Raw genomic sequence first — 24514 nt, forward strand, 5'->3', positions numbered from 1 at the left:
GAGTCCCGAAATCAGTATTCTGTGCTGGTTAACAGCATGTGTCATGTGATAATAAATAGATATATGAAATATTATCAACATTTAGGGGGTAGTAAGTATTGCTTTATCATTTTTTTTTAACAAGTACTGAACAGTTTATAAAACCTACAACTTTAAATTAATTGTATCAGGAAATGTTTTTATTTCTGTTCGACACTGAAAAACTACCGTACTATTAGCACCAGCACTGGTTCTATAGATCTATTCTGCGCATATGATTTAAATACATAACCTACCTTAGCTTTACTACTCGAGTATCTGTGTAGAAGGCTATCCACGCCTCATGAAGTACTTTTACTACACCTGTTACATAAATGCATATACTTTATAATGTGCATTCACATGCAGTTTGTTCATAAATGCATATATAATACACATAAGTGAGCAGCTTCTTTATTTTATAAATATGCAAAGTAATGAACATGAAAGCCCTGTTGAGTGCTGTTGGGGTGCCACTGAGAGCCTGTAGACATGAAACCAGATTCCACCCCTCCCTTCCTCTTACCCTGCTGCTGCTGGTTATATTGATCCATCTACACTGAGGACACTCTCCTTTATTTTGTTACATGTAATAATGACTGACAATTCACCGGCACGTGGGATTTGCACTCCCAGGGACCAAGGTTAAGAGCAGCTATTGTAGGATCTCAAGATGTGTACAACAGCTTTCCCTTTGTCCTTTATCTTAATGTACACTGTATTGCATCAGACACGCAATTGTACACTGAACACAAAGAGTTAATAGAACGCAAGCCCTTTGGAAACCCGAGAGCGTCTAGAGGGTCCCTCCCACCTCCTAGCTAAGCAGCCAACCAGGAGTGTTCACTGTGCACACCAGCCTTAGGTCGAAGTGTATATAAGGCTGGGTGGAAGGCTTTGTACAACAGAGAGCCAAACCTAGCACAGCTGACTTGCTCGAGACAGGCAGAAAGAGCTTACAGCTGCAACAAAACAAAAAGATAAAACTGAGAAGATGAAGATGAAGCTGACGTTGGCAGCCTTGGCGCTTTGCATGGCCGTCCTGATGGAGGCAGCCGTCGGCTTCCCCGGTTTTGAAAGGAAAGCCAAGGAGAACAAGGTGCAATACGCCTCCTGGGACGAGGTCAACGTGATCGCCCATGGGCTGCTGCAGCTGGGCCACGGACTCAAGGAGCACGTGGACAAGACCAAGGGCCAGATTAAGGACATCACGGCCAAGATGAGCTCCTTCAATGGCACGGTGGCTGAGCTGAGCAGACAGACGCAGAGACTGCAAGAGGAAGGCGAGGTCCTGAAGGCGAGAGCTCGGAGGCTGGAGGAGAGGGAGAGTCTGGTTCTCAGCGTCTCGGCTGAGCTGAAGCAGAGAGCCGAGCAGATGGAGAAGGAGGAGGGGAGGGTGCGCCAGCTTGAGGAGAAGGCAGACGGGCTCCTGCAGGCACAAGGTTCAGGGCTCAGCAATGCCAGTGTGAGCAGCAGCAGCAGCAGCAGCAGCGACATCCATACCGTGCAGGTGAGTCCGACCTTCATATACTGCTACGCTGAGAAAGGGTTTGATATTGATTAGCTGTGAGGCATATCAAACAACTACCTTGATTTCTGGAATTGCACTGGCTTAGAAGAACATAGATTAGCCAGCATTGCGGCGTGCTCTGCTACCAGCTTGTCTTTTCAAAAGGGAAAAGAACATTGTTAATGTTTCAGCATGATACAACTTTGTTGCATCCCAAAAAAAACATTGATTTAGTATGTACATTTCTTGACGCACAGTGTTATCCAAAACAAGCAGGTGTACAGTTGTGCGAATCCAGTAGCCTTTACCTTGTGCACACTGTAAGAGAAGCATGTTTATTTAATAGAAACGTTTAACTGAGACAGATCACTCACTGAGGCTCAGTGTGAAACGACTGCTTAGTCTTCTGCATTATCATTGACTGTTTTACTGCTATGGTTTATAAAAGGGAAGTGTAGGTCAACATGAGGCTAAATGAGGGAACCCAGTGCTTGAAAGACATTCAGTTCAGCACGTAGAGCTTGCAGGAAAGCATGATGTCAGTGTGAGGAGACCACACTGTGCATGGAGTACGTGCAGAATGCAGGGCTAGAACAAAAAACAGGAGCTGGCAAGCTCAGCAAAAGAACAGACTCAAGGGCTTCTGGACAGAGTTAAAAATACTGTACTGACAGGTTGAGCAAAATAACAGGTTCGAGGGCTTCTGGACAGAGTTACTATACTGTACTATAGCATTTGTTCTGCTGCCAGGTTTGAACAGTTACACAAAAGCTATAAGGAAAGAAAGGGCTTTCTATAAGCCACAGTGTTTGAAACGCTAATGGTGTAGAATTAATACATAAAGGCAGTGTCTCAGAGCAAAATCCAGTGTGTTGATTTAAACCAAGCAGGGAGAGGAGGAGAGCCGCAGCAGCTAGACTGCTGTTCAGCGTCGCAGGACAAGAATCTGCAGATTGCTTCTTGTTATGCAACAGCCTTGTAGACTGGAAACTGTGTGAAAGGAATGGAGGCACACGCTGGAATGGAAACGGCCTCAGTCAGGGTTTCAGCCTTTTGTTTTGCCTCACTTGGACATCATGTCGTTTTCATGGTGGTCACTGTTAGCATGTCACTTGCCCCATTTCCTAATTACTAGAGACACTGTCAACAAGCTTATTTGAGCAAAACAAAGGCATCCTAGATTCAGCCATTCAAAATGTTTTGTTTTGTTTGTTTGTTTTTGTTTATTTTAATTGGAAAGATTTTCACCAGATGATATGAGCAGAGGGTCTAAAGTTGTCTCCCTTTTTTTCAGAAACTCCTGGAAGCACAGAACAGGCGCATTGACGAGCTGGTGGAGAGAATCAAACAACAGCAAGACAAGCTGGACAAGCAGAACGGACGCATCAGGAACCTCCAGAGTCAGGTACGACAAGTCGCAGCTGCAGTTTCCCTGATTTCTAGCCCACTGCTTCTTAAGCGCATTTAGCAGTAGTTCTAGTCCACTAGGTGTCTGACCATGTTGCTGTTCTGTATTGCAGCTGGAGCAACAGAAAGCTGCAAGCCCAAAGCTGAAGACCATTCTGAGACACAAAGAAGAAGAGACTCAGATCACCAGCACGGAGCAAGCTGATTCCAGTGGTAAGTCAAGATCTAAGATGTTATAAACCAATACAGACCACTACCACTGTGGCTGGCACAGCTGCAACCCAGCTAGAACTTCTTCAGGTTAACACATGGAAGTGCTGCTGAGTTGTTTGGGATTGTCTGACCTTCTATTATGACAAACGTTGCACACTTAGTGAGACTCTGTAATGTACGGATCAGGACTCCTTGTCCAATTACTCCGGCTTTTTCTCCCGGCTCAGCAGTCGGACGTTCCAAAGCTTTTCGGAACCCGCTGGAATCGGAAAGGACCTGATTCAGCAGGATCTCCTTGCTGGCAGGCTGCCAACTAGGGGAAAGTTGAGCGTGTGAGGGAAGGTTCAGACTTGGGATGTGAAGGAGGGGAGGAGGAGGGGAGGACGAGGGGGTAGGAGGGGGGCTGGCTGTCAGAACAGCATCCACTTCCAGTAGTTAACGAGCTGTTCATTTAATCTGTACGTCAGTGGAGTGAATTCATTTAAAAATCATCTTTTTAGTTGATGCATTGCGGTTCATTTAACAGGACTAGAATGCAGTGACTTTCATCTGTTTGAGATGGAAAGTGTAGCAGGAAAACACAACCCTCATAAACTAGAGGGGTCAGAAGTGACCTTTAAAGTCGGTATAGCTGCTTGGCTCCCAAGCCTGGCAGTGTGTCTGCCCCCACCTCGTGATCACGCTATGGTAGATTCCATGTCGTGCCAGGCTGGACACAAAGCCTCTTGTGCTGTACCCAGCAACAATCATAATCAATGGCTTCATTCAGACTCGGGGCGATGGAAGTGAGCCATATAGGGGAGAGTTGAAACCCAACGAAACTGGCTGGAGAACAGTGAAGCGCCTAACCACAGCTAGCACGTAAAACTGACACTGACCCATCATTTAATTTTCAAGGAAACAAGAACTAGACTTCGCTCCAGCTGGGTGAAAAGTGAATTCTCGGAAAAAACTAAACAAAATCCTAGATTTCTCAAACCGCTTCTTCCTTCCTAGTCAATGAAATAATTACCGGCACACTGCAAACCACACCACACCGCGCCACTGCTGAGCAGAACAGGCTGGGTTTGTTTCCTCTTATCAATGAAAAGGGAAGCTAATTCTAAATAAATATACATACTGTACAGGCGTATATCACAGATTTCCAAGAAATCAGACAAAAACGCTGGTCCAAATGCAAACGCTACATTGACATTTTTCAACTTTTTTTTTTTTGTTTAACAAAGAAAATTCTAACTGACCCGGATGGTTTATCATTAAAACGTATCATTTATTTTTTTTAAAGGCATTTTAGTTTAATTTTAACAGCATGTAAATATTGGCGCGCCGAAAATAAAATCATGTTACGGATGGCTTTGAATTGGGTCCGCGTAGCATTTGGTCAGTTTTAAAGCGCTCGATTCATTCAGGTTGACCCTGTGCTTCAGCCTCGCTCAGACTGTAACCGTGTGAAAGGTAACACCTCCACATCCACAGCACAGTGCAGCCGGACTGCCGAACGCCAAATTCTAAGTCTTTATGGTCACATGACGTCAGGCTGAGTCACAGAATGCGGTAAGAAGAGAAACAGAGTCTTTCAGGCACGCAGCCAAGTCGGGGAAAGGGCACTCTCGTCTCAAGCAGGGAGCAGCAGGACAATCATAAGAGAGTCAGAATGCCAGGAACCAGCACAAACTGAAGAGTGTAATACTGAACACAAAGCAACAGGTTTCTTAGAGGGGAGGGGAGGGGGGGGTGGGGGGTTCGGAGCCAAGTAAGGGAAAGTTCACGCGTCCTGAAGGCTAAGAAAAAGTGTTTTTCTAATTTAAGCTTGAAAACCTTGTACAGACTTCTTTTGTTCTGCCGCAGTCATACCCCCCCCTCCTCCCCGGCACCCCAAGAATGCATAACCTTTCCTCTAGTTCCGCCCCCCCCCCCCCCCCACACACACATCTATTCCAGCTGCTGTGACGCCAAAGTATGCTAAAGGTTACCCACCCTCCCCCCTTTTTGGGATGGAATCTGTATTCCCAGCATCACACACACATGGAAATTCACCCCCTCCCCTCTACAGGAGAGCACAAGCCAGGGTTTGTATTGAGTCTAAAGACATCGCTATGGGAATAGACTTGAAATCAGACTGGATGGTTCCAGATCAACAGCAAAGCTGCAAGATCAACATGAATGACATCACTCCTTCTATCCAAACATGCATTCAAAGTATCAGCACTTCTCTGAAATTCTAAAAAATGCTACATTGCATATTATTCCTAATATTTTGAAGTTTATACACATATAGACACACACACACACACACACATTTTTCTAACCTAGGTTTCTTCTTATTATTATTATTATTATTTTTTTTATAATTACATTTTTTGAAAATGTAATAAATGTGGCTTTTAAAAAAAGGCCTCTTCATACCATATTTGGTATGTATTACAGACATAAAATCCCACCACATGCCACTAGCTTACCAGTAGAGCCCTGGCATGTGGTAGCAGTGCGGCTGCTTCCTTGCATACCCTCTATAACGACCTCCACTCAAGGAGAGCACGCTGTGTGAGGAGAGAGGCAGGCAGGGTTTCACGTGAACATGCAGAGACCTGGTTCCGGGAGCCTGAGGAATGTATTGTTGTGCTTCTCTGTCAGTTAGGAGAGAGGGGGAGGAGGGGAGAGTGCATGTTTACTACAGGGAGACACTAATCTTGCCAGCCTTGCATTTCTCTGGAAGAACGCCGCGGGGCGGGTCCAGAATGTAACTCGTACAATAACAGTCTAACGGAGTTCTGCAATCTGAGGCGCTGTACAATCTGTAGCCTGACCGGTCCGATTTCATTTGGTTTGTTTTGACTATGAGAAACTCGGTAACAGTTCACCACCGTCCTCCCCTCTCCCTTTTAAACTTGTGCTCTCTGTGCAAGCTTGTTTTTTTTTGGTTTCTCCAAACCCTGAAGCTTCCAGGAACACTTTGTCGTCTTCTGAAAGTAGGACTTTTGAACCGAGGTGCACAAACAAGTTCCTCGCTGGCACAGAAAGTGCAAAGTACACAGATCAAAAAGACAGCGCCGCGCGCGGGCAAAAAAACACAAACAAACTACGATTTGTATTTAAATATTGACTTATTGGGAGCGAAAGTCAAACAAAAACCCAACAAACAAAAAATACTGTGACCTGCCCCAGTTCCAGACCTCTTCACTGTAAACAACATGCTGTTAACCGGGACGCTAAGCTCACACATTTTATTAACCTTTTGTGTGTGACTAGTTCAAGATATGACTTGCTGGTTCATTAGAAGGATAGCCTCTTACAAACAACTTAGCAAGCACTTTTTATAAATCATGTACCTGTATAGATGACATATTTTCTTTTGTTTCCCATTTTTAGAAAGAAATACTAGAGATTTGAATGTATTTTTTGTTCCGCAGAGCTCCCCGCTGACTGCCACATGCTGTTTCTGAGAGGCCAGAGGCTCAGCGGCGTCTACAAAATCCAGCCCCAGGCTTCACAGCCATTCCAGGCCTACTGCGAAATGACAGCAGGTAATGATGCGTTTGCTTTGCTGCGTAAAACACTTCCACCAAGAAATTATCTATTGCAACAAAAACGAGAGTAAGCAAAAACTAAATCCCAATTTTCACCCTCTTTACCAACAGAAGGCGGGTGGACAGTGATTCAGAGGCGTCAGGACGGGGCTGTAGATTTTGACCAGCTCTGGCAGGCGTACAAGAACGGGTTCGGCACTCTGAATGGTAAATATTAACACTTTCTCGGACTCGAACAGCCCTTGGCGTCACTGTATTTTTTTGAGTAAACCTCCCCTCGCTGTGTCACGGTCTGAGGTTAATCTTTCGTTCTTTTTCCAGGAGAGTTCTGGCTGGGTTTGGAGCAGATCCACGCCCTGTCAAGACAAGGGGGCTACGTTCTGCATGTGCAGCTGACTGACTGGAACAACCAAGTCCAGTCCGTCGAGTATTCCTTCAGACTGGGAGGAGAGGAGAGCAGCTACACCCTTCACCTCCAGGAGGGGGCGCCAGGGAACCTGGAGAACGCTCTGAGCACAGACTCCAGCGGGCTTCCTTTCTCCACCCGCGACCGAGACAGCGACCTCAAATCAGACATCAACTGCGCAAAGCATCTCACAGGTACGGCAAACACACCTACTTGCACACATTTCGGTCGGTGAAGGGATTTCCTGATGAGTAACAGACAGCTTTGAGCACATAATTTATTTATTTATTTATTTTTAAAAAAGCAACTTCTATTTTGGCTAGCATAGTCATAAAGGTAAAAGTACATCAACACAAGCGTTATTATTATGGTTTTTTACTTTAAGCGTCAAACCCTAACCAAACTCCCTTCCTTCTCTCCCAGGTGGTTGGTGGTTCAGTAACTGCGGACGTGCCAACCTTAACGGTAAATATTTCAGCAGCGTTCCGCGCCAGAGACACGCGAGGAAGCAGGGCATGTTCTGGAAGACCTGGAGAGGGCGCTACTACCCGCTGAAATCTACCGTCATGAAGATCGCTCCCGCCGAGAAAGAGTACAACTCCTCGTAGAGCGAGGGGGACAGCGCCCTCTGCTGGGCGCTTATGGAACTGCACCACTGAGTACACACGTCAGCTCCCAGCGCTAAAGACAGTTTACAGACTTGAAAACACCAGCTAGGCGCACTGCCTCAGAACCAAAGACTGAAGACATTTTCAGTGCCAGAGAGGAAGGAGACCGAGGGAGGGGAGGGGATCAGTGCTGTTTCATGGCTAGCTTGGAAACAGAGACCAAATAAAACTGGGCCTTCTCTTAACGTGACATCCCGATTTTGAATGGAAAGAGACAGGGACGAGCTGGGGTTGTTGTTTTTTTTTGTTTGTTTGTTTGTTTAACTTTACATTTCCAAAGCTTTTTAAAACTTTTGTTTTTTGAAAGAGAATGCAACGGAACAATGCAGTATTGTATTATTTGTCTCTCGTTTTTGTTTCACCGTGTCAATGCTAGTTCACGGTCTGTCAGCTAAAACGACATGCATCGGCGGTCAATTCGTTACATTTTTATAACATTAATGCCAATTTACGACTGTTGCATGGATTTCCCACAGGTTATTACTGTTACACAGCACTAAGCACAGTGGAAGTACGCAGTGTGTACTTACACTGCGCCGTCAATTCAATTCCCTACATGCACAAGAAAACTACATGGCAGTAAACATGATATTTATAGGTTTGGTATTGCCTGTAAAAAACAAAAAAAATAAAAAAAACGGGGGAGGGGTGGGGGGGTCTCTAAGACAGATAAACGCACAAAGTTTTACTGTAATTATTGTATTGTTTTTTTCTGAGGGGACGGGTTTATACGCCAGCTTCAAGGTCAAATGTGTCCTTGAATTGCGAGCTATAGGTAAGAACCTTAAGGTATATTATAAAGATGCCCTAAGTGTCGGCACCGCAGTGGCATTCGCTGAGCCGTATTTGCAGTTCCAGGTTCTCAAAAGCGCGAGCGGCTTCCGAAAAAGGTGGCACACGTTCACGCTGGAATCGCTTTAAACGCATTGGGCATGCGCACAATGATATACTGCAGGGACGGTGGAGTTTAAAGATGTCCTGTGGGTGTCACCGGCACGGAGCTGTCGTTCCTCTGCTTCATACAGCTGGCGTTTTCATGTTCAGTCACATTGACTGCGTCCAGAAGACCTGTTCTGCACCCCCGTACCTGGAAATAGAGAGCGGTCAACAGCTTTGAGCATTCCATCTTTGTAAATGTCAAGTGCTTAAGCTATTTGTACAGTTGTTGTTGTGGTTATTTGTGTTTTTTTTATTTTTTATTTAAATGTTGTAAAAAGTTAAGTGTTTCTTTACTCTTTTTGTAATTTATATATAGTTTTCTACAGTGAATTCAACTTTTCTGAGCTTCAAAAAAAAAAAAAAAAAAACGAAATCAATTACAATAAAAAAAATCTAAAAATATATATCAGTGTTTCATGTGTCTGTTTTCAAAGATATTTTTCTGATACCCAACTGAAATAACTCTTATTACAAGACTAAGGATATATGAAACACACAAAACAAACAGGGTGAATACAGACTTCCTTCACTTTCTACCTGTGGATCTTATTTACTGAATAATAATGTAAGTTTTGAGTCACATTTTTCCATTGGTCGGTTTTATGTTAATTATATGGGGAAAACTACAAAGCGGTGTGTAATTCAATATATTAACGTAACATTATTAAGCAGGTTTCATTCGACTTTATGAAGCAAAATGGGTTGTTTTCCACGGGGTGATGAAAACCTTTGACCACAGCTGTGGAGTATGAGGTATGGAATGGACGTCAGCCTATAACCCTGAATTATTTTTTGTCGAGTCTTAGAAAGGACCTTGAGGAATCTCTTTCTGCACAGACTTGCATTGCGCCTTTTCTACAATCTAATTAAAAGAAAGAATATTTCTGCTCAGTGACTAATAAAAAATATATCTATAGTTTTCATCGGGGTATTGAACCGCCCCACCCTGCGGGGAGGATTCGGGGCCAGGTGTTGAAGTGTGGATACTTCCTCGCTTGATAAATTAAATCGAGCCTTCAGTGAATCACGCTGTGTGGAAAATGACTTAACCCTTTAGGTCCCGGAGCCCGTGTGACATCCAGATTTGTAGATTCCTCCCCGCGGTGCTGAATCCCGTGTCCTTTTCGTCCAGCTGGCTCATCATCAATCACCGAAAGAAACAGAAAAGGTTACGGGCAATGGAAGCCGTTCTGGGACTCTCCAGACTAGACGCATTCAGGCGCTGGAGGATATTAAAAAAAGGTTAAAGATAGTCAGTTAAAAAAACCCAAAAAAACCCTTTCTCAAAATCCCCCTTAACTAAACCCTTTACAACTTAAAAAAAAAAAAAATCCCTATACTTTTATATTTAACACGTAACTTGAAATGCCTTAAAAATATGGATTTATTTTATATATATATATATATATATATATATATATATATATATATATATATATATATATATATGTGTGTGTGTGTGTGTGTGTGTGTGTGTGTGTGTGTGTGTGTGTGTGTGACAGGAGTAAATGCATCTAACCCCTCAAAAAAACTGCTTCTGCTTCTGAAAGCGCCTGGTTTCTGCTCAGACTCGCTTTCCTTATGACAAGTTCTTATGTATCAATCAGACAGCTCCCTCTAGTGCCTGACTCTTGTACTGCAATTCATGTTCAATGGGTAACTCGAGACTAATTTGCAGTATCTATTGACCTGCATATCTTGAACGACACTGACCACGAAAAGAGCAATCTCATTGGCTAACAAGTGTTCCAACCTTGCGTCGACAGGTCCCCATTCCAGCAGAGCTTGGAGCTTTGAACTTGGCTTGTTCGTTTGTTTGCTTGTTTCATGCACTGTTCTGGTAATTTAAACAGAATGTTCCGTCCTGTGTTTATGTCACTCCGGAGGATGCCCTTGGCTTGGGGTCTTCTTATTTAATCACCTTAATGCGTGGAAACAACTAGCACCCTGCATGACAGTAGCACCCAACTTCAAAATCTGCTTCAGACAAGAACCTCATTTCTAGTTGATTCTCAAAATGAATTTGTGTACCACCCCCCTCCCCGCCCCGAGGGGGAACTCAGAATCCTCACATTTCATTTTTTGCATTTACTTTTACAACACAAGCAATGTTCAGGCACAAAAAAAGCCGTTCAGCCCCATTATTCAGCAGGTTTCATTGGACTAGTTCAAATGAGTTCATTCTATAGGGTGATGCAAAACTTTTGGCCCGAGCTGTACGATAAGAGAAGTGTCTCAACAGCTAGATTTATACAAGCAAAGCAAATCAACACACCAGAAAACACTCAGCTTCCATTATTTTTAATGAGCCACTACACTTTACACTCATTATAAAAGAATAAGAATCCATAAAAATATTTTATTTTAATAATACACACTTAAAATACTGGGTACAGGTAGTGGTGGATGGCAGCTTCCCCAGAAGGTACTCTGTCCGTCTCGTCAGACAGTCAAGAGATTGCATTTAAATTAAGAGGAGGAAACCTTGACGTCTGTTTAGCGCTACTGCAGATTAAAAAAAAAAAAAAAAATGAATAAAAGGTCTTGTTTGTGTCACGTGTTTTCATGTGTGTGTACGTCAAAGTCTATGTGAGCCACCAACCAGTAAGCACATTGTTTGGCAAGTTCGTGAGTCAGGTTAAAAACAGCTGATGGCAAACGAGGTGAGAAATGGGGGGGGGGGGGGGGGGCGGGGGTCCCTCAATGGAGATGGATGTGGCACAACAAATTATATAAGTTACTAGCCAGTTATATTCTCAGTTTCAGAGGAGTTTTAATATGAAGTTCAAAGACTTGTTGTAAGACGGTGTCCCTTCGCCCCCTTGTGGGTTTGATGATCCAGAGGAGCTGCTCTCCTGTCCTCCTCGAGAGGTCCCTCAGGGGTCCACGCAGACTCTCGCAGGGAGACAGGGTGTCTGGAGGTGTGGGGAGAGCGCTGCAGAGGGACAGGGTGGCCGAGTCGAGGTATTCTCAGAGGTATTGTTGTAGAAAGTGCAGCAGCATTATCTCGTAGTGCTCGCCTGATTCTGGGCAGCGAATACTGTGTCTTTCATTGGGGTAGATCTGTGCAAGAAAAAGGAGGCACGTTTACAGATACCTAGAGCTGGGGGGTTTTTTGTAAATGCGTCAACTAGATATTGTAATCTAAAATGCATTGTGGGACCAATTCATGCACGTAAAAACAACATTTAATTATTATTAATTTTTTTTAAGGTGGTCCATGATTAGTGATTATCAGGGTATGTGAAAACACCCCTATATCTATAGTGATCCTCCTTTACTAGAACTATTAAAGCCCTATACTCTATCACCAAAGAAGCGGTCTTGGTAGCAATCTGGTTGCACTGTATATATATACGGAAATAAACAAATCAAGTAATAAAGAAAATGCATAAAACCTCAGTGCTGGATGTGCATCTATTTCCATATCCAGGAACTTGGAACTAAACTAAACCAATAAAAGGCAGCCACTGCCCTCACCTGCAGCTGATAGGGCTTCCCAGCTCGGATAAGCTGTGACACCAGGAAGTTGGTGTGGAAAAAGTGCACATTCTCATCAAGAAATCCGTGCAAGATCAGCAAACGGTTTGGCCTGGATTCAAAAGAAATGGAGAAACAAGAGAGAGACATGTGTGAAACACTGCCAGCAAAACGTGCACTCCATGAACTAAAGATGCTTTAAGCTGTTAAGCCGATCTGGTTTCGTTTGGCATCTTCTCATTCTGAGCAACAGTGCTTTCCTATTTTCCCCCCAGTTAAAAGGCATCATACCAATAGCAAACCTACAGACTCCCAGGTGAGACTTGTTCACGCAATACAGGGATGGGAATACAGCTCCTATTGCACAGCAGTTTCACCCATTCCAGGTTTAACCACAAGCTTGATTAGCCACAGTGTGTCTAAGTAACAAGCTCATGTGCGTCTTATTAAACTCCTAGTAAAACCAGGAACGGAACAAACTGCTCTGCAATGGGAGTCTTATTTCCATCCCTGCGACGATAAAAGTGCGATCAGTTTATTTAACATTATTTCAGGGCTCGTTCTGAAACCCAAGACAGATTGCAGCACTCGTGTGAGTTTGTAACCCAAGCTGGCTCATTAGAGTGCCTGCCCCAGTTCACCACTTCACTCACTCATTGGGTAGCTTGTCCACGTGCAGTGCCACTGAGCCAGCCTCGTAGCCTTGCTGGTTGTTCTCCGGGATGTCCATGTACCGTTCGGTGTACCCAGTATCGTAGGCCATCCATACAGTGACGGGGGCCCCCGCGATCGCAACCTGGGGCAGAAAGAAAGGGGTTATCGACAGGAACACACCGCCTTCCTCTGAACTAACCCGGTAACACAGTATCAGAGAGCCCAGTTAATAGTACTGAACAGTGGCAGGAAACAGGAGTTTGCATGGGAGAAGAGGATGGTTTGGTTACGTCTCCGAGATACTGGAAGAGTATGAGACTGGAAGAGGTGCACCCTATTCACACAGAATCAACTACCCAGTTATTTAATGGGTACAACTTAAAAGAAACTAAGTAGAAAAACATTTCTGCTATTGAAGCCTTCGGTTTTACATTACATTTTTAATTATATAAATATACACACACACACACACACACACACACATAATGAATAGAAACACAGTCTAAAACAGCTTCATAAATATTAAACATTACTTTGCTCTTAATAACTGACATCTGCAACATTTCCATACATATTCATGTCACTATGTGCTCTACAGAAATGGATAACCTTATTCTACAGTAAACTAACCTCAAAAAACAGGATTTTTGGAAAGCCCATTTGACAATGCAGGGAAGGAAATAAGACTCATTGCACAGCAGTTTGATCCTGGTTTTACTAGGAGCTTAATAAGACGCTGTACCCATACACTGAGGCTAAATCAAGCTCACAGTAAAACCTGGAATGGATCACACTGCTATTCCCTGGGAGTCACATTTCCATCCCTGCAATGTGTTTGGTGTACTTGGTTCAAAACCAACTCATTTTACTGTGACATCAGATCATCTGCAGGATGCTTGCTCCTACAGACTGGATGTGTAACGGGTGAGTTCATTCAGGGCTCAGGGCTCTCTTTACTGTGCTCACCTTGAAGACGTTGGGCCGGTGAATGAGCCCCATGAGCGACAGGAAGCCCCCGTAGGACCAGCCGTGGATGGCCACGCGACTCAGGTCAACAAAGCTGTACTTCTCAGCTACGTACTGCAGCCCTTCCACCTGGTCCTCGATCTCTACCTGCCCCTGTGGGACACACAGCAAGCAGCAACACCCGGTCATTGAAAACAGAACAGACAGGAAGCAAGCCCTAGCCATCTACTGCGACCCGTGGAGTCTGCGTCTTACCATGCTGTTCCTGAGAGCACCTTCGAACTTGAGCCCCCTCTGACAGGATCCCCTGCCGTCGATCACCACCACCGCGTACCCCAGAGACGCCAAGGTGTTCAAGCGCAGGTACTTCACTCCCTTGAACGAGTTATTGACCAGCTGGACCTGGATTGCGTAGAGGAAAGCAAATCATTAAGATGCGCATTTGCTCTTGCCCTGCAGTATACAGTACAAGCATGTTCTTATAATGATCAAAAATCTTGGATCGAACAGGAATGCAACGGGAAGCTTATTCCCATCCCGGCATGGAGTTGTGGACCCTGCATACCTGCGGACCCCCGTACACAAACTGCAGCGTGGGATGCTTGCGTCCGGGCTGAAGGTTATGGGGTTTGTACACCATTCCGTACAGCTGGAACCCAGATTTCCCCGGGAAGTCGAAGATCTCAGGAGGGATGTAATCTGGAGGACAACCTGGAAAAACAAAAAAACATGGAAAAAAAAAAACTTGGATCAATATTTTATTTCATTTTTTACATTTCTTAAAAGGACAAACAGCTAATTTGCAGTGCCAATGCCTCAGTCCTCCTCTCTAGCATACCGCTCTGGCCAAAAGTTTTGCATCAACAAATAGAATTAACTCATTTTGCAGTCGAATGAAACCTGCGGAATAATGTTACGTTGACATTGTGTATTACATACTGCTTTGTAGTTTTCCCATATACTTCACAAAACACTGCCAAAAAAGGAAAACATCCAACATGATACTGTACTAATATTATGGCTTCTGGTAGACTTTTACAATATCATTGATTACATGATGTTAAATAAAAGATCTAAATGATCCATATATTATATTTACATCAATTCTAGGGCGATGCTAAACTTTTGTCCATAGCTGTATACAGTGCATTTTCCCTCAAAATCGCTAGAAGGTGTCATGACTGGACAGCAGGTGTTCCTCTGCTCTCACCTGCGGCCTCCATCATGCTGGCCCAGAACTCGGGCTCCTTGTGCAGGGGGTCGCTCTCTGATCCCACCAGTCTGTAGACGTGAACGCAGGGGGGCGTGCTGACACTGCTGTAGTGGCTGATGAACATGTCGAAATTCTGAGGCAGAGAGAAAGACAAGCAAACACACTCAAAATGAAATTAAAAAAGACAAAAGAAAAGGTTTTTTTTAGTAGATGTATTCATACTCGAATCGGGCTCTGTGAAAGCTTAAGTCAACGGATCTGTGTAGCAATATTAAAAGGCGATGACAATCCTTCTCAATTTCTTCATTTACAGTTGAAACTTTTGTCGTTGAATTTTACTACAGTATTATTATAACTTGTTTTTTGTTGAACCTTCTACTGTCCCAAGACACAAATCAACCTAGATCAGGGCTGGCCAATCCCGGTCCCGGAGGGCCATTCCACTCCAGGTTTTACAGGTAATGTGATATAATGAACTACTTCAGGGTCTGGATGGAGGTTTAATTGGTTCAGTTAAACAATTTAGAACAGGGCTGGAACAAAGACCAGGAGTGGAAAGGACCATTTTGGCCAGCCCTGACCTAGATCATTGAGATGATTCTGTAAACATTATGCGTGGCAGACAGACAGACAGACAGGCAGACAGACAGACCTGGCTCATCGAACAGCTGTGTGAGAAGCCTGGCTTGGTGAGCCTCACGATGTCGCCCGGAGACTCATAACTCACAGCGTAAAGGTGGTGCTCTAAAGGAGTGTCTTTAGTAGCCTGGAAATACACTAACTTTGTAGCTTCGTTCACCCAGATCTGCAAAACAAAGGCAACGTCACATGCACCTCGAGTCAGCTATGTGTTTGAGACAGAAGGAAAACAAAGCAAACAGCTGGATCATTTTTTGCAAGACTGTACCTTTGAACTGTGTCTTGCCAGCACCTCCCACTCCCCACTGGTTAGCGTCACCTCTTCTTTAATTGGGCACTTAAAATCACCTGGAAGAGAGAACGAGTCTGTCTTAAACAGGAACGCCAAATATTGTAGTCAGATTTACTAGCCTCAACAGGCAACTAGGATCTACAGCATTAAGAATCAAAATGCATGCAATTCTTCCAGCAAAATAATCCATTCAATTAAAAAACTCTATTCCCCAATCCTGGAGCCTGTGACCCAAGAAAAAGGAGTCCTGTCCTTCCCTCTCCCCCCTTACCTTCACTATGGCTGTAATCCCGTGACCACTGATAGCTCCCCGGCTGCAGCGATGACGTGATTCTGTAGAGGTGGCAGAAGCCTGTCTTGGATTCATTAACCCAGATAAAGGTGATCTCGTCATCCTTCGTTTGGAGGAAGGGGTAGAAGATATCGTGAACCTGTACAGAGATATTAAAAAAGAGAAAAAAAATATTACCTTTCGGTACGTTCCAACGTATTTGCATTTTTAAAGTGTATTTGTAACACACTCAAACTACAGCTACGGAAAACTACAAAAGCGGTATACAATTCTATAGGTTAACGTAACATTATTCAGCAGGTCTCATTCGACTTCATGAAGCACAATTACTCAATTTTATAAGGTGATGCTTTTGGCCGCAGCTGTACCCTTTATTACGTAATTTACAAGCAGAATAAAATACTGTCCGAGAACATCCTGACAAAGTTCTGCAGAACACACACCAAAAATCGACAGGAGCAAAAGCTCCGGAACGAATCAAACTAATGTAACTATTAAACCCCCCCCGGCTCTGGGGCAGGACAGTCTGCTCTCTGGACTCACGTTGATCCAGATGTCGGTCACCTCCTCGTAGATAATGAATGGATGCACGCTGTCAGGAACAGCGTCCACGTAGTCCTGCCGCTGAGCCTCGTCGCTGGTAACCGGGGTGAAGAGTGCCGGGGGGAGCAGGACTAGCTGCAGCCTCTGCTGGGTACGATCCAGGAGCACCGCCCAGGCACTGCCAAGGGAAGCAGCACAAGCCTTTACAACAACATGGACAAAACCCTGCCAGCATCTCTGCATCACCACGAGCGATACGAGTGAGGGGAGAAAACTCAAACCAGGACAGCTGTTGAGGGGGTAAACAGGGCTTACTATTTGCCATCTTTAGTCCAGCCTGCTCGAGCTATGTACTCCGCTGCAGGAAACAGTGTGGTGAAGGGAAGTGCCAGCTCCTTGTCCTGTGTGCTAACGATCTAAAAAAGAAAAAAAAAAAATCAATTGGCATCTAAAGCAATAGTCCATCTGTACAGGCTGAGCCACTCCCAAGTCTCTGACTACACTACTGCATCACTCACCCATATTTGGCAATCAAATGCACCAGGGATGGAAATAAGACTTGTTTCATAGCAGTTTCACCTATTCCAAGTTTTAATAGAAGCTTGATTAGCCACAGTGTTACGGTAACAATGTCATAGTAAAGCCAGGAATGGATCAAACCGCTGTGCAACGGGAGTCTTTATTTCCATTCCCTGTGCAGCCAGGAAAATACGAGGACTCTCCAATCACAAACACTAAATTCACGAGCAAAAACAACGGTCTCACCCTTCCGAGATGGTCCGTCTTGATCTCTGAGAGTTTGAGGGTGATTTTGGGATTCTTACTGCCTGCAGGAAGACACAGAAATATACGTTTGTAAAAACTGAACTCCAGCCCTTCCTTCAATTACTTCACTGTTGTTTTCTCTCCGCGGTTCACCGTGCCGTGCCGTGCCCTGGCGTACCTGTGCGGGGGTACCGGTACGCGTCGGCTTTGCGCTCCTCCAGAGCCGGAGAGGGCACGTGAATGATCTCCACGTCCGATTCATCCACTTCCTCATAGAGCAGGTGGAGGACCTTCCCCCCATCCGAGTCTGATACGAGAGAGAGAGAGAGAGAGAGAGAGAGAGAGAGAGAGAGAGAGAGAGAGCAAGAGAGAGAGAGAGAGAGAGAGAGAGAGAGAGAGAGAGAGAGCGCGAGAGAGAGAGAGCGAGAGAGAGAGCGAGAGAGAGAGAGCGAGAGAGGAGAGCGAGAGAGAGCGAGGAGAGAGCGAGAGAGAGAGCAAGAGAGAGAGAGAGAGCAAGAGAGAGAGAGAGAGAGAGAGAGAGAGAGAGAGAGAGAGAGAGAGAGAGAGAGAGAGAGAGAGAGAGAGAGAGAGAGAGAGAGAGAGAGAGTTAACACTCTGTTCACAAAACCTCAACTGCATCCCATCAAAACTTTTAAGAAGTTCATTAAAGTTAAAAGAAAATGAAGAGAAGTGAAGGACCAGGTCATGTACGTCACCTTCATGCTTTTCTATGTAAAGGTAACAAAACTCAAACCTGTGATTACGGGATTATGAGGACCCTCTATACATGTGCATACTCTGGTTATTTATCTTTTTAGAATAAGACACCATTTCAGTTATCTTTGGGTTCTGTAGAATTCTTTACTGGAAAAGCATTAGAGCACAGTTAATTTTGATAACGCTGCCTTAAATACAAGACCCCAAGGCATAAGGTGACAAAACAGCAACTTGTTAATTCATCCTATTACTGTACTACAGCTACTAACACAATTATCTGCAAGTGTATTATGATGCTGCATTATTAGTCATTTTTTTAGTGTACCTTCTGTGGCGGTCGGTGACCACCAGTACCCTGTGAATCGATCAAACTCCTCCTGAATCACGAATGTGGCCACGCCAGCAGACTGTGGGTCCTCCTTCACGTTATTCAAACCTTTCAGAGACAGTGAGCACAGAGAAACGTGAGCAACTTTAACCTTCAAGCTGTACCGCAAGGTCAAGGGACAGAGTGGTGTGCTGACCTTTATGGCAGAAGGTTAGCCGTTTCTCCTCTCCCGTTTCGATGTTGGCTATCCAGAGGTCGTTGTTATTGATAAACGAGATGAAAGTAGGGTCCCCCGGGCAGATTTTGGGGTCCATGCGGGTTCCCGAACACTGCGTCTTTATCTCGACTGGTTTCATTGGGGACACCTGCTAAACAAGACACAGCCCACAGGGTCGCGTGGTTAAATGGGGCTCGCTGTAGTGCAGTGAGGAAAAACAGTCCTTAATGATTTCTCCAATGCCACACTCCCTGTGGAATCCCCAGCGAAGACCAGCAACTTCGCACAGCCAGGACTCAAACCTGCGCTCCCCTGACTGTACGACTCACCTAGTGGTTTTAACCTAAACCAAGGAAGTGTGCATTGGGAACAACGAGGCACAGCAGTGCATGCAGAAATAGGTTTTTAAATCTTGAAGACCAGAGACGCCTCCACCTATTCACATGGTTAGCAGTGGAACTCAAATTCAAGGACACGAATATAAACTGCAGCTGTGGCTTCCTACTGAACGCCAGCGAAGCCACTCTAAAAGACTCACAATGAACCCGTTGCGCCCCCCGTCCCGGCAGTAGAACAGGCTGCTGCTGGCCTGAAAGAGGAAGAGGCCGCTGTGGGGGTGGTAGTCATAGGAGGTGATCCCGAACACGCCCAGTCGCTTCCTCTCACGAAGAAGCTCCTCCTCCCGAGAGTACACGCCATGGTTGGGCGTCGCCTGCCACAAGAAAAAAACGTTAATCCACTTGTAGAAACAGCTGGAGCGTGCTCACTTCCTGTGCTGTAGGTTAACCTGGACAGAAGCTGACACAGGACGTGATGAGGCACCAGGAGCCGTGCATAACTCGGTTTTGCAGCAGCAGATATTTCAAACTGAACACATGACTTTTTTGCCTCTCCCACTCACTTTCGCCCTCCCTACCCTCACATTCCACCACCATGCTTTGAATTCCACACCTGCCTGCTATAAATCACAGCCCCCGAATACTGTAGCACTGGAGGGGGGTGCTGGCAGACTACCAATGGGGGAATCCTCCAATCAGCACTGTGATGTACACCAGGCAGAACCTGAAGGTATTTGCCGATTTCTTAATTGTTTTTATTGCATCTTGGTGTGCTCAACAGAACACACGGGCCGGTTTAAAAGTCACTTGCCCAGTAGTAAAGTATGCGTTGCACAGTAATGGAAACACGGCTGAAGCGGTTTCATGCTTGTTCTGTAATTGAGAGTCCTATTTCACAAAAAAAAAAAAAAACTTGAGTTGATACTGCTTACATTCCATGCTGGGGTTAGTGTGTGTATTAAACCACCACATATAGAAACCGCTCCTCTCAATCACATATACCCTTCAGTAGTGTTTGCTATTCCATAAATAGCCCCCCACCCCCTCCTATTTTCCTGTTGCAGATAAAGATGGGCACCCCCTATCACTCTTCTTTCATGACCAACTACTTCAAAGCTAACTGCTCTTGGCTATACGAGACCCAGTCTCTTTGCACAACATTGCTTGGAGATGCTGTATTTGAGCAGTTTCTAACAAGAGGTCCCTTTCCTAGTGTCTCTCATCCTCGTTACAATCATCACCTGAAAGTGGTCGAGCATCTGTTTCCAGGACAGCACCAGCAGGGCCTCTTTACGAACTTTCTTGGGAATCTCGGAGTAAAGCAGCGAGTTCTCTCTGCTCCCGTAGGGCATTCCTGAACAGGGGTGAGAGCAGATATTACACTGCAATGCTGAACAGTCAACCAGCACCGTTCACCATACAGAAGACAGTCACAGCACAAGGAATCAAAGTGGAAAAAGCAATATAATAACGCTAACAGAGGACTGCGTTCATGCGTGGTGTGCTTGTCCGGTATATCAGTACTGTTCTTTGTATATAGAATTATTGGATCCACAAATACATAATTCATTACATAATAAAGCCACATTGCTGAGCCTAAAACTGGCTAGTGTAACAGAGAGTGAAAGACCCAGAAGAAAGGGGAAAACATATTCAAAACCAATGTCGTTTTTGATTTAGGCTTGGCGGTCCAGTGGTTACAGAAAAGGTCTTGCCGTCCACACAGCCATCAACCATCCACACAGCCATCCGGCATCCACGCAGCCACTGACACAGCAACTAGAAGTACTTTTAAAAGCTGCTTTTAAAAAGTCATTTAATACAGCTAGTGTAGAGCGGCTCACCCTAGGGCAAGCGACAGCAAAACAACACGAGGCACTCGGTCTGTAGGCTGCTTTACTACAACAGAACAGTAACACTAACATACTCTAAACACAAAGAAGGGTACATTCACATTGTTAATAAAATAAGGGACATGCCTTACCGATAGCAAGGTGAAGCCCTGAAAGTTTAACGTGTCGCCTGATTGATTAAATGGTTGAGCTGTCATTCAATAAAATACGAGTTATGTAATTAAACTTAAATAATATACTGTAATACAAATATTAACCTGTACTACCTACTGACCTCCCTATGACGTTCAAAAACTCAATACTTTCAGTTTGCGTTATGCACAAGATAAGGGTTGACGGGGGGGGGGGGAATAGAATTTATTTGCAACAATATTTTTATCGTCATTAAAAGATACCGGTAACAATAATACCGGTACATCACCCAGCCCTACTTGCTATCTGGAAGTTCCCGTTCAAACCCCAGCTCAGCCACCGACTCGGTGTGTGTCACCCTGAGCAGGTCACTTGACCTCCTTGTGCATTTGCACTCATTCTCATCCACAGGTTGTCAACTGTATGCATTTACATCGTCACACGGGTGCATACGGGCCATTACGAGTAAACCGCGCGTCTATACAGTAGTACACAGAACACACATTGGAAACACTGCAGCGGCGAACGCTCACCGAGGTAGTAGAGGCGGTGGGAGTGGGGCCCCGAGTCGTCGTGTTTCTGCACAAACTGGAAGTCGTGGGGAGCCTTGTTGATGATCATCCCCGAATATTTGCGGCTGCTGTGAATGATGTCCCGCAGCCCATCCCAGGAGTGCTTCTCTACGAAGAACTGGGAGGGAACGTCTTCCATCTCCACCACTTCTGTACTGTCCGAGAGCACGTCCACAGCAGTCATCCTCGCTGCTGCACAACTGAGCAGGGGGCACGAGGGGTTAAAGGGAGTGAGCACCAACATCACAGAGCCCTGTTCAGCTAGGCATGGCAAATACAGAGGCCAGCTTCATGCAAGGTTATTTACTCAATTGCTTTTTGACACATTGCACAGAACTCCCCCGCCCTGAAATCTCAGCGATACTGTACCTTTTAAAACTGCCTTCTGTTTCGTCTTCAAGCTTCAACTTCTTTACTCTATGCATTAACCGGTCAGCCAGCCTCAACCAGGTTTGGGAACCTGAAACAGAGAGACAGGCAGACAGTCAGGGAAGCACACAGTCACACCTAGTCTAGTATAGTTCAGAAAATGGATTTTATAAACTGCACACCGCCGTTTCAAGTGTTTCTACAGCCGAACCTGTCTGACAACCTTTTCCTCATCTTTACAATCACCTGTGGGGGAAAAGCTGCCATTACGCTTGTTAGTCAAGCCGAACGCACACAGACCAATTTGATGTATTAAATTTAAGAGCAAAGAATATTCAGCTGCACTGTACCCAAGCTGTGCTGAGGCTGTGTATCAAACGCAGTGTTTTGCTGTGGTCTGGTCTCTCTGCGTTCCTCACACGGCCCTGCTCATCCCAGTGGCCTTCACTCACTAATCTCATCAGGTTTTCTGTTGTTTACCAATTAACAACACTGCTCAGCATATTTCTCTATGCACAATTCCAAGAGCCCCTGCGCTCCTGTTAAAAGCCACCGTTAACCAAGCAGCCACAACCAGGGCTGGATGATGACAACATTCTGGAATGACCGGCTAAAAATGATCACAAAGATCACACATTTTATTAAATCGGGTTTTAATGCCATATAAATGTGACTTTCTTTCTCCTAGTTAGAGTCTCTCTGTCTCTCTCTCTCTCTCTCTCGGCAAATCAGACATTTACAGGAAGAGAGACAAATAAAAAAAAAATGTGTGCCACTGATCGTGTTTCTCTTTAAAATGTGTGTCAGAAACAATCATTACCGATAATATGATTATAGACAACATTACGATCAATCGATTAAAGCCGCTACCCTCAGTTTTGTACAGTGGCATTTGTTTGCCAGTTATGGGTGTAACAGCACTAGTCCCAAAATGCAGAACCAATTCTGTTTGTGCGTTCAGTGAGTCTGATTAAAGGTATCGCATCTCCTTCACTTTGTCTAGTATTTGCAATGAAACCCTGTCATACGCGCCAAGGATGCCCATATCAACCCTACACCTCACTGACAGTGTTATGGCAGGTGTTTATCGGGTTTTATTTTTAATTTTTTTTTTTTTTTTTTTAACACATACATTGGTCTCTTAGTTCTATACACATTTAATATTATGTTTGTATTATATTTTTTTAAGTACTAAAATTCCGTCATTAAAATAAAACTTTGACACGCGTTTTTGTGATACCCCTCAATATTGTAAATAGCCTAATGTTAATAGAATAACAGTGTATAAACATATGCATTAAGCTGACAGAACTGAAACTTCAGGATTGAATAATAATAATAATAATAATAATAATTTATGGATACAATTATTAGTTTAAAAAAAATCTAATTTATTTTCCCTGAAATGTAAAACAAAAACAAATTTAAAAAAATAAAATAACTTGCTGCTATTTATATTTTAAAGATATGCAACACGCTGTTTTTTGTGGGGGTGGGTGCCCTATCTATTCTCTGTTCTATTGTGTCTTTATGGAGGTGGGGAGGTCGTAGACAAGTCTTTTGTTAAAGACATAGCGTTATAAATTAATAACAAATACCCTGAATTATAAAAGCGGTCGTTCTATTTACACTCCAATGTTTAAATCGACGTGTTATTGCAAGCAAGTTTACAATAACGTTACAAACATTGCACACTGTGTCAGATATGTGTGTATTCGTTATACAATTACACACAGCAGAGTAATGAAAAGCCACGGTCTGCTCGCTTTGGTTGTATACCTGAATCACACATTGAATCAAACCCTTGCAGAATGCACCAACCATACACAAATCGAGGTAGGGCAAGTATACGGTAGATTAACATGGAATTGGTCGTTGTTAACATAAGGGAAAAGAAAAAAAACACATGACACGCTTGCCATTTAAAATAAATCACAGCACAGTCGCAAAATTACATGACAGAAATAAATGAAGCGACTCTCTTACTGTGCAACACTGACCGAACAGCTGAATCTCGAGTGAAGAAGCCCATTCATTTTGTGTCCCATTAAATAATTTCAAGTCATTGTCAGTCAGACCCCTTTTTTTTTAACTCTATTTTTGAACCCGGCAGCCGCAACCTCGTTATAACGAACTCCCCGGTTACTACGAACAGCTACTTACAGGTTCAGAACAAGCCCCCCTCTGCGGTTTCTGTATCCGTGATCTGTTTATATATTTTTTAAAAAAATTAAAAATACTGCATCTACTCAGGCTGAGTCCATGGCCCGGATTGTACAACAGCAGCAAGCAGGAGGAGTCTGTTGCAAAACCCCGGAAACTGCCAGGGAGAGACCAACCAACAAATACTTTTGACCCGGGAGGGGTTTCGGCTTCTTGTCGACCATTGTGAAATTACATAGATATTGCTTTTGATGGAGCAATTGATGGACCCCTTCTATTAACAGCGCGACATC

General features: G+C 44.3%; 3 protein-coding genes across 5 annotated transcripts in view; 1 reads left to right on the forward strand and 2 right to left on the reverse strand.

Annotated features, from left to right (window-relative positions):
• Positions 1 to 5677, reverse strand: part of LOC117966220 (KN motif and ankyrin repeat domain-containing protein 3-like) — a 33486-nt gene extending 27809 nt beyond the window's left edge. The window contains exon 1 of the mRNA XM_059014752.1: positions 5608 to 5677. The gene's annotated coding sequence lies outside the window, so the exon portion shown is untranslated. The remainder of the gene's footprint in view (positions 1 to 5607) is intronic.
• On the forward strand, positions 936 to 9092 carry LOC117401400 (angiopoietin-related protein 4). The gene is made up of 7 exons (XM_034002063.3): positions 936 to 1528; positions 2823 to 2933; positions 3049 to 3148; positions 6559 to 6672; positions 6787 to 6882; positions 6997 to 7275; positions 7505 to 9092. The coding sequence occupies exons 1-7, from the start codon at positions 1013 to 1015 to the stop codon at positions 7687 to 7689; spliced, it is 1401 nt and encodes a 466-aa protein (XP_033857954.3). The 5' UTR covers positions 936 to 1012; the 3' UTR covers positions 7690 to 9092.
• Positions 9093 to 10973: 1881 nt separating this feature from the next.
• On the reverse strand, positions 10974 to 24441 carry LOC117966358 (dipeptidyl peptidase 9-like). Of its 3 annotated transcripts, none has more exons than XM_059014991.1 (21): positions 24222 to 24441; positions 22059 to 22149; positions 21651 to 21889; positions 20374 to 20486; positions 19333 to 19506; positions 18774 to 18945; positions 18575 to 18685; positions 17711 to 17839; positions 17533 to 17594; positions 17083 to 17183; positions 16768 to 16945; positions 16204 to 16363; positions 15909 to 15988; positions 15654 to 15806; positions 14999 to 15134; positions 14354 to 14499; positions 14044 to 14190; positions 13789 to 13941; positions 12822 to 12964; positions 12169 to 12280; positions 10974 to 11751 (listed from the first exon to the last, which is right to left on the reverse strand). In XM_059014991.1, exons 2-21 carry the CDS (start codon positions 22112 to 22114, stop codon positions 11659 to 11661), a joined length of 2658 nt encoding a protein of 885 aa, XP_058870974.1. In that variant the 5' UTR covers positions 22115 to 22149; positions 24222 to 24441; the 3' UTR covers positions 10974 to 11658. The 3 variants fall into 3 exon arrangements, with proteins under 3 accessions (XP_058870974.1, XP_058870973.1, XP_058870972.1); XM_059014990.1 differs by lacking the exon at positions 24222 to 24441 and adding an exon at positions 24045 to 24184 and having other exon boundaries at positions 18774 to 18942; XM_059014989.1 differs by lacking the exon at positions 24222 to 24441 and adding an exon at positions 24045 to 24184.
• Positions 24442 to 24514: the final 73 nt, after the last annotated feature.

The sequence above is a fragment of the Acipenser ruthenus genome, chromosome 49 (assembly GCF_902713425.1).
Source record: "Acipenser ruthenus chromosome 49, fAciRut3.2 maternal haplotype, whole genome shotgun sequence".
Taxonomy (NCBI): domain Eukaryota; kingdom Metazoa; phylum Chordata; class Actinopteri; order Acipenseriformes; family Acipenseridae; genus Acipenser; species Acipenser ruthenus.

Coding starts and splice junctions, on each gene's coding strand:
- LOC117401400 (XM_034002063.3), top strand. CDS start 1,013: ATGAAGATGAAGCTGACGTTGGCAGCCTTGGCGCTTTGCATGGCCGTC. Junction 6,883..6,996: donor CGGGTTCGGCACTCTGAATG/GTAAATATTAAC, acceptor TTCTTTTTCCAG/GAGAGTTCTGGCTGGGTTTG. Junction 7,276..7,504: donor CTGCGCAAAGCATCTCACAG/GTACGGCAAACA, acceptor CTTCTCTCCCAG/GTGGTTGGTGGTTCAGTAAC.
- LOC117966358 (XM_059014989.1), bottom strand. CDS start 24,090: ATGGGCTTCTTCACTCGAGATTCAGCTGTTCGGTCAGTGTTGCACA. Junction 15,989..16,203: donor GGATTACAGCCATAGTGAAG/GTAAGGGGGGAG, acceptor TCTCTCTTCCAG/GTGATTTTAAGTGCCCAATT. Junction 11,752..12,168: donor GGAAGCCCTATCAGCTGCAG/GTGAGGGCAGTG, acceptor TTTCTTGCACAG/ATCTACCCCAATGAAAGACA.